General features: G+C 35.7%; 1 protein-coding gene across 2 annotated transcripts in view; it reads right to left on the bottom strand.

Annotated features, from left to right (window-relative positions):
• Nucleotides 1–5,574: 5,574 nt before the first annotated feature.
• DYNC2I1 (dynein 2 intermediate chain 1) overlaps nt 5,575–16,029 on the bottom strand; it is a 30,658-nt gene continuing 20,203 nt past the window's right edge. For both annotated transcript variants that reach the window (XM_068673464.1, XM_068673463.1), the window contains exons 15-24: nt 15,668–15,840; nt 15,086–15,248; nt 12,265–12,378; nt 11,344–11,405; nt 10,215–10,266; nt 8,859–8,919; nt 8,484–8,580; nt 8,090–8,221; nt 6,922–7,145; nt 5,575–5,830 (exon numbers count right to left, since the gene is read on the bottom strand). In XM_068673464.1, coding sequence (XP_068529565.1) covers nt 5,659–5,830; nt 6,922–7,145; nt 8,090–8,221; nt 8,484–8,580; nt 8,859–8,919; nt 10,215–10,266; nt 11,344–11,405; nt 12,265–12,378; nt 15,086–15,248; nt 15,668–15,840 — 1,250 coding nt within the window. In that variant the 3' untranslated portion in view covers nt 5,575–5,658. The remainder of the gene's footprint in view (nt 5,831–6,921; nt 7,146–8,089; nt 8,222–8,483; nt 8,581–8,858; nt 8,920–10,214; nt 10,267–11,343; nt 11,406–12,264; nt 12,379–15,085; nt 15,249–15,667; nt 15,841–16,029) is intronic.

Here is a 16,029-nt window from a genome sequence, read left to right as displayed (position 1 = left end):
ACCTCTTCCCTCCCTGGCTGGGGCCAGTGCTCCTCAGAACATGGGAAATGCTGAGGGGTGGAAATGAAATCCAGATCTTTTAGACCTCCTCATTCCTCATACGCGTTAAATATCTTAATAACATAGGTATGTGACAGTTCTCAGTGTTTACCATAACCCCCTCACATCCAGGGCAGAGAAGGATCTCCAGGTGCAGATGCAGTACCTCAGCAGTGAGGTGGGGAGAGACCAACCAGAGTCCCAGGTTAGCAGAGACCGACCTCACACACACCAGTCCTTTTCATGTTGTGCAGCTCAATTCATTCTGAGCATTTTACTGGATTTACAAACTATTTTCTTCAACACTTGTTCAGAGATTTTTTTTCCACCTAAAACACCTTTAAATTACAGAAAAATGATTGAGTGCTTTTACCTCTCTCGAGTGTTACAGTCACCAGCATCCAACCGTATTACTGTTGGCTGTCCAGGAGAAAATAATTTAGCTTCTGAAAGCAAACAGAGAGGAAAGAGCATGTGTCTGGGAATGCAGGAGAGCAATCAGTGCCTATAAACACATGTATATGAAAACAGGAAAAATAAAGACCTGCTGGGAGAAATTTACTTCGTATTACTTTCCACAGTCTTTATAGAAGAAATATAATCTATGTATAGAAAAAATTCCATTGATTTCTACTGGCTTCAATTAAGTCTATGTGGTGTATAAAAATAAATAAATAAATTCATTATGGACTGGTTCACTATTGCATCTTGTCAGACACGGAGGAAGTCTGCATTGCAGCTGCCAATGCACTATCTGCTCTGGAGGTAAAAATCCCCAGCTCCTGGGGTACCAGCTATTAAAACCCTTCCAACAGTCCAAGATCTCAGGTGATCTGATTGATGGGCATCTTTTCATTACCGGTACAGTGGGCATGTTACCAGTGGCTGTAGAACATAGAAAAGAAAAGCTGGATGAATCACAGCATTTGTGGGGAGGGAAAGGCTGTGAAAAACCTTACAAGGAAGGAAGGGGACATCTCTTCCTCTCCCTAGCCATAGTCAATTTCTATTTGCATAAATGCATTTGCTGACTTCTTGAAAAATAAATAATGCTGGACAGGACTTGTATTTAAATAGCTCCAGTGTCCAGCTCCAGACATTTCATGTAGCACTAAATATAGAAAAAGATGAATAACTCCGCATGCTACTTGGTTTTCACATAGTGGCACCCAAATCACCACTTACCATGTTGTAACATCAAGATGTAGGGCCTTCCACACCAGTTTGAATAATATGACATCAGGAATTAGGGTGATATATTTTCCAACAATATACTTTCTGAAACCTTTAGGAACTGCTGGTAGAAGAGAAGTTAGCTGATTTTTTTTGCCTTCTTCCTTTTTATGACCTAGCAGGCTCAGAAACACACGGACAAAGAAGCATTTGTATGTAAATAGATAACTGAAAAGGTTGATTGGAAATTAAGTTAGCAATGAAAATATGGCTCATTAGCTATTTTCCGGACCCAGTATCTTGGTAAATTTTCCTTGTTTGCATGCCACTGCACATGCTACTGATGGCCAAACTCTGGTCACTTCCTGACTATGTGAATCCTACAGATAGGCCTATTCCAACAGCCTGTGTCATTCAATGAACCTTTAGATTTGCCTGCTTTAACCCAGACAATTTCTACACCTAGAATAAACATAGATTTCCATCTCCCTCTGGAAAATAAATAAACAAATAAATAAATAAAAACAATAAATCTGCCTCTAAAAAGAATAACTATTTTTATGATTTATCTGTGTTCTGATGAAATTTTTCCAGCTATTAGAATATTTTGCCTTTGCTATGGAAGCTGCAATGCTCCTGTGACTTTCAACACAACTCAGCTAAATGACAGCCACGATTAATTAAAGCAAAATTGCATTTGGTAGGATGGTCACCTTCGGTACAATTAAAAATAAGTGTTCTGGTACAAAAGAAGAGCCATTCTATTTCTGTTCTCCCAAGCTCTACTGCAAATATAGGCTGACAGATTAATAAAAGCATTTCTCAACAGTTGTAAAAAATCAGCCATCTGATTCAGGAATTTTGTTCCTCAGCTAACTTCTTATTTAGCTACTGAAAACTTCATTTTCCCATCTGTGAGATGACAAAATCCAATGAAAACAATATTAATATTTATGTTCTAAATAGAAAAGGCTTTCAAAGCATGTTCATAAAGTGGAAAATAAGAGCAGAAGTTTATCCAAAACTTTCTGGCATCTTGCATATTTAAAATTTTTCAGCCTTGCTGCCAAGATTTGCTGGCGTAAGATCAAGATGTGATATTTTATAAAAGTTATTAATATGGGTGGATAGTGATTCAGCTTTTATATCATTAAAATGATAAGTTTCTATTATATGGGTCAGTTAATTTTAACCATGCTTGATTCTGTAAAAAACACATATTCCAAAATTGCCCAAAGGTGATATATATATTATTAAGACTACTTTAAATGCTTCCCAATACCAGTTTTTACCTCCTAAATCAAGGTCATAGAATCACAGAATGGTTTGGGTTGGAAGGGACCTTACATATCACTTAAAGACCATACGGTCCCAAACCCCTGCCACGGGCAGGGCCCCCTCCCACCAGCCCAGGCTGCCCCCAGCCCCATCCAGCCTGGCCTTGGGCACTGCCAGGGATGAGGCAGCCACAGCTCCTTTGGGCAGCCTGGGCAGCCTCACTACCTTCATAGTAAAGAATTTCTTCCTAATATCTAATCTAAATCTTCCCCCTTTTAGTTTAAAGCCATTCCCCCTTGTCCTATCCACTCCCTGGCAGAGTCCCTCCCCAGCTCTCCTGCAGCCCCCTTTAGGCCCTGGCAAGCCGCTGTGAGGTCGTCCTGGGGCCTTCTCTCCAGGCTGAACAACCCCAACTCCCCCAGCCTGGCTCCACAGCAGAGGTGCTCCAGACACCAGATCATCCTGGTGGCCTCCTCTGGACCCACTCCAACCAGTACACGTTCTTCTGGTGCCCCAGAGATGAGCACAGGCTCCAGGTGGGGTCTCACAAGAGCAGAGCAGTGGGGGACAATCCCCTCCCTCGCCCTGCTGCCCACACTGCTGTTGGCGCAGCCCAGGACACGGTTGGCTTTCTGGGCTGCAGGCACACATCGCTGGCTTGTGTTGAGCTTCTCATGAACCCCTGGTCCTTTCTCCTCTGGGCTGCTGTCAATCCATTTTCTGCCCAGCCTGGATCTGAGCTTGGATCATTCAGTAGAATGTGTACACATATGTACACATATCAGAGCTGCCAGGAAAAACGCTGTAAATGTAAAAACACTTTGGAATCAACAGTGGATGTGTTTTCTTTCATATACAGCTTTTCATTTTTAATTAATCACTTTTTTACTTGCTTCTGAAACACAAGAAAAATCCAATACCTTGTGCTAGCAATATTTATTTCACAATCATTCAAAGTAGGTGATGGAAAATTAAGTGGTTTTCTGTTTGAAACAAATAGTAGGTGCTTACGCATGGAATACTTTCATTCTCTTACAGCATAACAGTACTTCCTACTTTTCTGATCATATTCATGGTCAAAAATGCTTGCATCAATAAGCCCCATTGCTAGGTTACATGCAGTGCCAGTCTAATGGTCTGCATTTACTCAGTGGGAAAATGAGCAAAAAAGCAGCAACTTCCATACATTTTTTCTCACGTTCTCAAGACATTGGCCAATAATATGACTGTATCCTGTGTTGGCCATTGCCAGCACAGGATACAGTCATATTATTACTTCAGTTTGAAGTTTAAGGGAGAAATATGGTCTTTTAGGCAAGAAACATTGGCTCAGTGTGGGAACTGACTTGCACTCAAGTCTCCGGCATAAACTATTTGGATCTTCTAGCATACCTACGAACTGTTCGGAGCTAGTGCCAGATACTTCTGTATGAAGGTAACCACTGTTCTTTCCTTTTTGCATACAGGAGAAGGAAAAGGAAGAGGGAGAGGATGACTGCTTACATCACAGGACAGAAGAAAACCCAACCCATTGTTTACATTTTCCATGAACAGAAGACTCTTCAGTACAAAAAATCAGGATGGTAAGCACTGAAAGTGATGAAATGATAACAAGTAACAGTTTCTCTCAGAAGACCAGTATAATTTCAACGCTTTATTTTGACCTTAAATTGGGTGGGTGGGAGAAGGGCAGTGGTTCCATGCATGTGGGTATGAGAGCGAGATGGAGAGAGATTTGTGTATGGGTCCTAGTAGTCATGTTCTGATACCCTATTGCAAAAAATACCTACCATTTGCTCTCATTTGCTCGCTGAATTATTAAAGTTATTCTAGTTTAACTTTTAGTGCCACTGATCCACACATATACTGCAGCTGTGAAGACAGACCTATCCACCTGAAAGCACCAAACCTAAAACTGAGAACATGATACCTTCCACACTGCAACTGTTGAGGTTACTTCAATAAGATATTTGAAAGGAAGCAATATAAACATATTATATACAGGCATTTAAAAATATTCCCCATCATCTCTCTCCAACATATTTTAGGGGTTGATGAAGCAGTACTTCATCTGGCCCTCTGGATTGTGGCTGCTGCTTTTGAGAGGGGAATGTGCAAAAGAACACAATTTAATTCCCTAAGTGATGTGCACTGTTTATGTAAGGCACTCTTCCTTTACTGCAGTGACTTGGCACCATCATGTGGCCACTCTGAGTCTACTCACTTTAAGTAACATTTTACATAGAAAACACTTTGCTAGGAATCAATTAAAATATACAAATGATTTCAGTCTACTTTAGAAGGAGAAAGTACATAGCTTAAGTATACATACACTAAATTCTGAATGCATTAGAACATTTTTTTCCCATTTGTCCTTTTTTTAAATTGGAAGTTGTTAGGCTACAAAACTTAAAGGTATTTTCTGTGCTTGTTCAAATGATGTTCAAAACTTAGAATAACATTACAGACAACTATCCTCTGCCTCAGTACAAGAGCTTTGAAATGATTTACAGCATTAAACAGGTCAGTGTTTTCTGTTTTACATCAGAAATCACATTAGAATTTCAGTAAGTGTCATAAGCACATTACTTCTAGTGTTTGATCCAAACTATATATCAGGACAACTTGAGCTTTCAGGTATTCCTTTTGTAGTGCCCCAGGGACAAAATCAGGAGTCAAATCATTTTTTTCATGAAATGGAAATTTGTTTACCTGATGTTTCAAGGTAGATATAAGAAATCTTTACCAAGCATTAGTGTTGTAAAGGCCCAGAGATACAAGTTGCAATACATTCATGTTGCTTACACAGGAGCACAGTTTTATGCTAACCAGAGAAAGGTTCGCTATTATTTATTTCTGAGTAGAATAATGAAAAACAGTAGTATAATTTATAGGAATATATTTCCAATATTTTTTTTTGAAAATATACATATTTAGAATTCTTTCAATAAGGAAAGAATTTCATCATTTTTTTGAGCACTATAAGCAAAATTTGGTTCTGTCATTTTTTAAGATAAAATATATTTTTTCATCTGAAACAATATACAGATTTTCTTTAAAATATATACAAGTTATATACAAATACAAAACTATACTACAAATCTTTTAATTGCGGTAAAAAAAATCATAAATATTTTGCAGTAATAAACCCACACAGATATCCTGCTTCTAAAAGGACTGCAACAAAATCAAATCTAGCTTTTCAGATTCCTCAGGCTGAGGTAATGCCCACTTCTTCTTTACACATTGAACATCTATCTGTCCAGAGTCCTTGGCCAGCACAACTCCTAACAATCCATTTGTTTTTTCTGGTTCTCCAAGCAGAGCCATAGTTACAACTCTGAAATCAAAAGAAGGGAGGAGGGTAAGTGGGTTGAGACAAAATTAATAGAAAATGGTCTTTTCAAATGTGTTTTTAGCAAGTTACTTATAGTTAACTGATTCTTCCTTTTCTGCTTATCATCATAGTGTACTTCTCCCTTTCAAGTCCCAGCATTTAGCTTTTAACCAGTCACAACCATTTAATGTTTTAATAAGAGGAAGTTCTGCCCCTGTTCACAGATTCCATCATCATTTTCTAATCATGACTCAAAGTTATTTCAAGCTTGTAAAAATGAACTGGATACTTTTTATGGTATTTCCTAAACTGTACAGTATAACAACTTAAAAAATGTATTACTTTCTCCCAAAACTAGCAACACTTCGCTATAGCTTGCAAAACTGCAACGACAATTTTTACTTAGAAGGATTGTCACCAAGACTAACTTAAGCCTAGGGAAGACAGACGCTCCCAGCAAGGCACCCAGCAGGGAGAAAGGAAAATCCTCAATTCAGAAAGGTTAATTCAGAAACTTCAATTCTCAATCGATCTACAGGATACTCAGTTTTCTACACTGACTACAGGAACAGCATTGTGTGACTGCCATGTTGTTAGTCTTGGTGAATATATGCTAGCCAAAAATGTTGTTTACTTTGTGACAATAAACATATTTATATTGGTAAACACATGGTAATATGGGCATTTTAAAATATTCTCCAACATATCTTGAACATTTATGGGGTTGATCCTGATTCAGAAAAGTTATCTTTGAGCTTAAGCAGTCCAGTGATTTTAGTGGGAACAAAATTTTTCTCTACAGATAAACAGCAAGTTGTCCACATACAGACATCCATCCATCCATCCCGCTGATAACACCATTTCTGAGTTCGATTTATACTAACATTATTTCTTGTCAGATTATATAATACATAATCTGAAATTACACTTGCTGTGGTGTCTCTGTCAAGCAATTAAAAAAATACAGTTAGAAAAGCAAATTGTAATTCACATTTTATGTTAAGCAAAAAATTCCCCACCCCAAATGCTAACCAAAATGTCAATGATAATATTATTAATATTTTGTTAAAAATACAGTAGTGTAATGTACTCACTTCTCTGATGGAATAGTTTGCTTTGCCACAGGCAACAGATCATTTTCCAGGAGATCCCAAATATAAATATTAGACAATGCATCCAGGACAAAAAACACTGCGGGTCTTGTTAAAGCCCACTGCAGGGCAATAATTGGCTGGCCATTTGTGCTGTCATTCCACTGCATGAGGGGATACTCTGATGTCATTTGGTGTAATCTAATACTTCCATCTGAACAGCCAACCTGTATCATAGGGAAAAAAAAAAATATTTCCTGGGAGGAAGACAAACTAAGCAGGATAGAAACTACAAATCAATTATTGAAAACACCAGGCAGAAAAATACTAAAAATACTAACCTGTAGGAGTCAGTATCATACTAAATAAATGCATTTGGAAAAAAGGAAAGAACTTCCACAGTGTAAGTGAAAGTTCAGACTCCGCACATGGTGACACAAAATACATATCCAATAGCCAAACACGTTTATTTTATACCTCAGGCAATCCCAATGTAAACCATAGCATATTTAGACATTATTTAAGAGAGGATCAAGTACAAGCATATGCAGGTCTAGGTGTTTAGAAAATCCTACCAGAGCTAGAGCCAATTTATGTTGAATTAACTTTGAAAAGGCAGACAATTAAAATACTGTGTGTCAATTTGAACTGCAGAGGCTAGATGTGAAGATAACTGTTCACATGTAGGATGCATATGCTGCCAGGCATACACCGAGAGCTTGTCAGCAGGCTGGCTGCAAAACCATGAAGTGGAGAGGGAAGTATGGCATGGAATACCCACAGCTGCTCCACAGACATTTCTTTCACAGATATCTTGTCTCCAAAATGATTATGTCACTAAGAGATATGTGATAAGAGTGAGAAACAGCTGAAGTTTAACTCACAGCAGAAAACCTGCTAGCAATGCTGAATTTCAGTAAATCGGAGTAAGTTACAAAGTTAATGGCTGCAGCAAGACTAACATTTGTTTCTGTGAGCCAGATCCTCCATCTTTCACATATCCAAAGTCACATCAGGACATAATATGTTTGTTACCCTTCATTTCAGTTTGGAATTAGTGTGGTAAATCAACGATCACATCTAGTTAAATACATCAAATTGGAAAATTTTCCTCCATAGGTGGAGGATTCCATAAAAATGAAACTTATATTAATTTAAAGTGTTTTCATACCAAAAAAAGTGACTTTCCAAAAGGGAAGAAATCAATTGCATTGACACATATTGATCTTATTCCACTCTTCTGGGGTCTGAATAGCTTTGGAAGAACTTTTAAATCATGTCTTGTACCATGGCCTATTAGACCCTACAAAAAACACAAGGAAAAAGAATTAAAACAAACAAACAAAAAACACAACTACATTATCAATATTAGAAATTCATAATTCAAAAGTTAAAACTTAAATATTTCACACAGCAGCTACCTTAAAAGGTCCTTAATAGCTAATAAAAGACTGTAGCAATATTTTCAAATTACAAATTTTACATATAGTTTTCTGGTAAAAATCCAAGTAAATGGGACAGCATTCGGAAAAAAATAATGAGATGAATTGTAGCATATTACTCACAATGTTTGTTCCAACAATGAAATGATTAGGATCAGAAGACAGAAATTTAATAGTCAGTGCTTGGGGTGTTCTCAGGCGCACATCTTTTGGGAAAAGGCTATGAAAAACATAAAGGTAAAAGGAAACAAAAATGTACAGGAATTTTCTCCTGAAGACATGCAACTACATTACAGAAACTCTTAATAGTTCTAGGAAAAGCGTGCATTAAAAAAAAAATATATATATATATATATATATATATATATATCATTAAATAGATAACAGTAACTTAACAAAGTATAGGAAAAATTAGCTTTATAAGATACACGTATATCACATGTGTAAAATAAAAATTAACTTTATGAGATACACAAGCCCAAAGGCTTGTTTTCTTACCTGCTATTCAATTCCATAGTAGAACTATGTACTAACTTCACTTTCCCTCCAGGAATTAAACCTAAAATTGTATAAAATAATTATTTAAATTGAATTAAGAACTTTGCATTAAGAAAGCACTATCAGCAAATTAAAACCTAAGCTAATAAATGTAAGGATACTGCACAGTAAAATTGCTTCTTGCAGAAATAGCTTTGATACATAAGAATCCTAAATCATTTGAACTCTTTATTTCAGAATTCAAATCTAAAGAGTTGAAATATTTGAAAGAAATCAAAGAAAGAGGACAGAAAAAGTGAAATATGTGAACTCAATTATGTTTCAGTTCTTCAGTATGCACATAAGATCATGCAATATCACTATATAAAACCTAATTCTATCAATGGTGAAAATGCACATTTATGTCACTTGGATCCTTAACCATGAACTATGGTAATAAGAAATGGTAATAATGCTTCCATAAAGTTATTCCATGCTACTTGTTAGTAGAGAATAGCGTAATGATTAAAATTATGAAAACCCAAGAACTTTTTGCAGATGAAAAGAAAACGAATGCTAGCAAAAGCAAAGTTGTGTCCAACACATCACCACAGCCTAGCTTTAAAATACACCTCTCCGCAGACGTACATATCCAAATCTGGTAACTCAACATAGACAGACAAGGCACAGGAGATTATAAAATATAAAACTGATCAATAATTCTATTTTTTTAGCATTGCTTCATTGTTTATATTTGCATTCAAAAATGGATCTGGATTTTATTGACAGCCTTTTCCAGCTAAGTAGGTCTAAGTTTGTTCCAAGAAAAAAGAACAAAAGTTATTCAGATGACTCAACAAAGATTGAGTGGACTTGCTTCTTACCATTTTGACAGAATCTTTTTTCTAATAACGTACCTTGATCAGAAGAGAATTTCCAGGATAATTATCAAAATGGAGATGTATGTAACAAAAACATTATAAGAAATTTGGTTAAAACTGAAAAAAAGAACAAGTGTACCAAGTATGACATAAAATCTTGTACTCCTTAAAAAAAAAAAAAAAAAAAAAAAAAAAAGCTGTTGAGCATACAGGTATCTGCTTTGATGTTCTAAGAAATGTGGTTGCCTGTGGTAGGCAGCAATTGCCAGTGCAGAATTAGCAGATAAGATTCAGATTGCAGCGAAGACAAGGCTCATGATACCTAACCTACAACCCAAAATAGGAGATATATGTCCTATTCAGGATGGATCTTTTTCTCAACAATTTTGTCCTCTTCTAGACCATTTGATGTCAACACTAATTCTTCCTCCTCCTTAGGAACTTCATCATCTCAAAATCCATGCACTTTATCCTATCTCTACTATACAGTACTTACCTAAATCAGTTTGTGAACCAGATAAATCCACTTTCTTTAATTCTACAACTACCTGAAAAGTCAATAATCAACATTAATAAAAAAATAAGTATTTACCAGACTTTAAAGTTTTTTTTAACTACCTGTAATAATGTATGACATACCCATCTAAATATTCCTTTAGAGTTAAGTCTAACATTACAATGATTGCAGGTAGACTCTCTATCCTCTGTCAACGTCTGCAATGCTAAAAACAGTTGCATGTGCCTGCTGGAAATTCCCTACTGGAAGCAGAAAATGGGAAGTCACCCTCTATACTTAATTGCTCGCTGACAAATTTTTGGTTTGATTGGCAACCAAAAAAAAAAAACAGCCTAAATCCGCCAAGTAAGGAATTATAACATATTTCCTGTGTTTTTCACCACCTTTCCATGAACTCCAATTGAAAGTCTGTTTGGCTCAAACCCACTGCTACTAAAGTTACTTAGAGCTTTAAGGGACTTAACTAGTGCTACAGAAGGGAAATACTTTTATCCCCTTAATATTCACGTATCTATTCAGTTCCTCAAGCAAGATAACTTGTATGTGAAAAACAGGTTCGGGGGTACCTGGGCCAAAGCTTCATTAGAAAAACAGAAGACTGAAAACACCTGATAGAAAGAAGAGCTGTCAGGACAGTATTTAAGAGCAGGTGACCTGGTGCTTACCTGCCTGTCATATTTTAGGCAGGGTTATCTTATCCACAGATTTTCACATTTTGCCTCTTGAACATTTATTTAATATAATTACAAATATGACTTCTCACAGTACAGTCTCTGAAACCACTGTGATTCAAATAAAATGAAGTAGATGGGTGGAAGAGGACCGTGGTCTGTTATTTAATTATTAGAAATATTTGAACATGCTGAACTACCATTTGCATGTTTTCATGAATTCATGCACCTGTTAACAGTTTCACCTAAAGAAAACATCCTGGCATTAGGGAGTCAGGTCAAAGATTTTGAAGAGAATTCCAATAATATGGCTAGCATTGCTGTACTTTTCAGGGAGGAAATTCTCATCGGAAATCCAAGATTTGTGCTGCTGTATTTCAAGTAGTATTTTATTATTCCAACATGTAACACCCTCTTTTCATACATATATTACTCACCCACATATTGAGGATTCCATTTTCATCCATTGAAGCTATCTGAAATGGAGGGCCTGACATTTCTATGGAAGGAACAGTAACAGTAACAACTCATATTCATACACTGACCTTCATCCTGAGCGATATCAAAGGTTTTTAAACATTTGCTAGATTAATATGTTCTCTAAAAGTTTTGTGTTCCTCTTAGCTACATAAAGCACCCTAATTCTACCAAATAAGAAAAAGGCATGAAACTAGTGTGTTCAGTTTCACCTACAGGAAAGGCAGATGATCTGTCCATGTCTTTTAAAGTATCTAGATTTTGCTTGGACTTCGGAACAGAACTTAAGATGTAATACATGTAAATGAAATCTAGTAAAACCTGCAACGTGTAGAACATTTCTTTGGACAATTATGGTTTTCAAAATGAAAATCTGCAATGGCATTAATGACCTTACCTCTAGCACACTGACTAAGAATTTGGAGGCATGAGTATGAAAGTTTCTTTGCAAAGGTTGGTCATAAGAAAATTTAGGCAAAAGACACGGCAAGACCCATCAATGACAGTCACACATTTTATGTGCTGTCAGATACACACAAATTGCTGCACAGATAACAGATAGGGTTTCTGGACATTACAGTAAGACTAGGACTTTTCTAAAGGTAGTTTTTGAGTGGTAACTTATTTTATCACGGAAGAAGAAAATATCTTAAAAAGAGACATTTTAACAAACAAGAACACTTATCAGATGTGAAATTGCACTGAATGAACATTTAATGAAAATGAGAACAGTAAGTAAATGTGAATGTTTTTTGTAATTGATACTACATAGAACTTAGAAGCCAGAATGCAACTATAAACTGGAATTTGGCTATGATATATTTGTTTTACTGGATACTAAAGAAAGATTGAGACTGATCCTTGCACAGCAGTTTACATACCCTCCTGATAAGAAAGGCTTGAGAGTCCATACTTCTGATCAGTGCAGAGAGAGGTTGAGACAGGTTCCACTGCTACTATAGGAGAGGTGTGGTTTACTGAGTTTAGAACACCATCTGCAATAAAGAATAATTAAAAGTAAACAGTATAGTATTTTCATGAAAAACAACAAAACCCTACTCACTTACTAGCTTATAGGAGAATGATGATTACAAAAATGTGCAAGTAATGAACTTCACGAGTTTGTTTGTAAAAGTCTCAAGTATATATTGCAAACTCTTTCCTAAATTAACAAACCACTACTAGACAAATCAATGTTTCACCTTCTGTTTCTACTTTTCATTTTCCAAATTACTGCCGCATCATTTATGCCACTGTACAATGTATTTCATTAAAATTTGCCATTTCAGAGCTAGCATGAAGACAGCTATGTTAATTTCATGCTCCACCAGTAACAGAGGAAAAACTAAATCACTGCTTAATAAACAGGAAAGACAAAATTGAAGGAAAATGGCTTTTATAAAGTGTTATTTAACAGACAGTAGTTATCCTGAAACAAACAGTTCACCATGAAAAAGTATGCATTTACCCTTTAATAACATTTTAAAATAAATGTGTATTTAGAGCTATTTCAATATGTATTCTTTGTCAGTTACTCCTGACTTCTGGATTTGCACACTGAGGTTAATCTTATTTAAGCCTAAAGGAATAACGCTTCCTAAGAATACAGCATTAAAATCTGCTTACTTATTTAAGCAACTACATGATATTGTAAACATGCATATGACAACTAGCCCACTGTGCAACACAAGACCAAATGTCTTCAATCTACTAAAAGAAATTTAATGTCCATCAACAATCAGCTAATGTTTGCTTTAACATGACTACTGCAATTAAATATGTTTGTGAACAGAAGTTTTGTGCATGTACGTGTTTGTGTGTCCTTGTGTCCCATGTGTACTCTTTTGTCTCCTCAACCAAAGAAAAGGAAACTTAAATAAATAGAGGGTCTCATTTTGCAATCATAAAATTATTTAAAAAAAAAAAAAAAAAGGAAGAGAAAAAACACACCTTTATTGTTACGTGTAATTCTTCATTCAAGGGCACAAGTAAAATGGCACCAATTTACAAATAAGATTGAGATGAATCAAGGGTCAAATTGGTGGAATGTACACCTCGTTCCCAGTCTCTCAACATACAACTACATATATATTGAAAACTTCAGTAAGATTAATGACTTGCTCCTCTATTTAAATTTGCACTGAAAAGCAATGATAATAAGCATAAAGACCCATTTATTTCCATCAGATTCATAAACTGAGAATCTCATACACCAATTCCATGCAGAGTTAAGTATTTAGGATTGGGTCTACTAGCATGTCAGTCACATGCTGTAAATAAAGTTATGTAGCTTTTGAATTTGTCACCTACGGATTATAAAGAAAAAGTTTAGAAAAACTTTTGGATCATAGACTATGGGACCAAAGGTGTAGAAAAAAGGAAATACAATAACAAGAAAATGTCAAGAGATGAAAAGTCACCCACAAACACTTCTGAAAAATAAGTTTTCTTCTGGCTTCCCAATATGTAAGTAACTCTAACTTAGCTTGTATCTAAATAATGAAACAAATGACTACCACATTATTTTTTCTTTCTGTGGTGCTATATTAGGAACCTTGAAGGAGCATGCCATGACTCTCGATTGGCACCAATGTTAGAGATTTTACTCATATGACAAGTCAGATGACAGAAAAGCGTATGGCAAAGTTTTGGTCCAACATGAGATTAATACCAGAGAGCTACCAGGCCACAAAGTTTAGTCACAGCTTCAGAATCCCTTCAACAGAAGACTAGAAGTAATGGACTTTTGACTATAGGAGTTAGAATTCAACTTAGTCCATTACATAAGTTACCTCTGACACTCAGCCTACACTACTTGTTTGCAATGGTGTGATTCCCCAGAATTACTTGTACATGTATATCCTAAACAAATACTGGGTTATACATAGCTGCAATAATTGATAAACTGCCAATAAACAAGCGTAAACCCGATTCAACATTTAGATTATCTACATAGAATTCAGAAGTGATAAAGTTACATGGGTAATTTTCAGAAATGCACAAGGGTTAGCTTCAAAGCAAAGATTGAGATAATGGTATCTACATATAAATCAGCTGTAAAAGATCTGTAAGCGAACTAAATCTAATCTATACGATCTATCCAGTTAATCATACATAGATATCTACATTAGGGTGAGATGAATAGCTTTCTAGATCCTATGGAGTAGTATTGCACTGATTTTAACAGAAGTTATGCATGTATATGCTTTACATATCTCACATGAAGAAACATCAACGTTAAGGTGACAATTTGCACAGATTGTGACCTTTAAATGGTGTTTGAAAAAACTATGTGTTTTACAGTCTTAAATTACTTTGATTTTTTTAAATCAAAATTAATATGTAGGTTTAAATGTAGACTAAAAAAAGAAACAGACTATATTAAGGCAAATAATGATGAAAATTGGTATATCTAGTGGTTTCGGATGAGGTAGTAGATGAGTATTGCATTTTAACATTACAACACCCATTGGGTTCTATATCTGGTTCATCTCCCAATTCTCATTGCTCGATGCATATTTTAACTGGCTAACATTTCTTTACAGCTATTATTGATTAGTATCTTTTACTAGACTAAATATCATATCTGAACTGCCTAAACTAGACTACTGAGAATCAGTGTTAGTAGAATTTGTAGTGGAATTGTTTCACTGCCCACAAAGTGACTAATCAGAATGCATTCAGTCTCAGAATGATACTAACCAGTGGAAAAAGTCGGAACTCTAAATGTCCAGTCAGTTTCACCAAATGTCATATGAGGGTGAATTCTTGAGTCTTCTCGAAGATCCCACACCAACAATGAACCATCTATTGTTCCAGCAAAAACTAATGTTGTTCTACTGGGGCTAAAGCAGCAACATGACACCTGTTGAGTAGGAAAAATATACATGGTTGATATTATGAAAAAGACTAATTTTTGATAAGCTTGAAATATGTTCTTCCTAGGCATGCCAAACCAGGAAAAAAAAAAACAGATTTCAGGTGTTTGCTGCAGAAGGACGATTTACTCAAAAGAGTAGCAAGAAGTCCTGACAACATCTGATCCGTGAAATGGAGTCAACATTAAAACAACAACAAAAATAAAACTTTCTCTAAATTCTAGTGTTAGAGCATAAAATTGAATGAGGTTAGTACTCTGCACACTAGGCTTAAATGTGTTTTTAGAAGATGCCATATCTTACAGCAAGACAAATATATATGTATGTGTATATACATGCATACACACACAAATAATAAAGTAATTTACTCAATAATGGGTGACTACACAATGTTTTTAAGACATACCTCTGAGTCACATATTAAAACTTTCTGAGGGCTGGATGGCTGCCAGACATTCCAAACACATATGATGCTCTTTCTTTTCAGTAAAGCAACATCTGCTTTTTCAGGTAATCCATGAACAGAAAGTAGTGCCTGCCTCTGAACCTGAGACACATATAGGCAGGATATTTTCCGGTCTAAACCATTGAAAAAAAAAAATCAAGAAAACAAATAAAAAATTAAATTCATTGCAGATGAAAAACCATAATTAGCTGCTATAGCAACAAACAAAGAACCTAATACATAATTATGAAGAATATTTCTGTTAACAGTAGATTGCTTTTGAAGCTATACAAGAAAAGAGGAGGGACTACAGAATGAATCCA

The sequence above is a fragment of the Anas acuta genome, chromosome 2, assembly GCF_963932015.1.
Source record: "Anas acuta chromosome 2, bAnaAcu1.1, whole genome shotgun sequence".
In the NCBI taxonomy this organism is placed as follows: Eukaryota; Metazoa; Chordata; class Aves; order Anseriformes; family Anatidae; genus Anas; species Anas acuta.
Note: the sequence above shows the minus strand (reverse complement) of the source record. Positions and strands in the feature narration are given on the sequence as shown.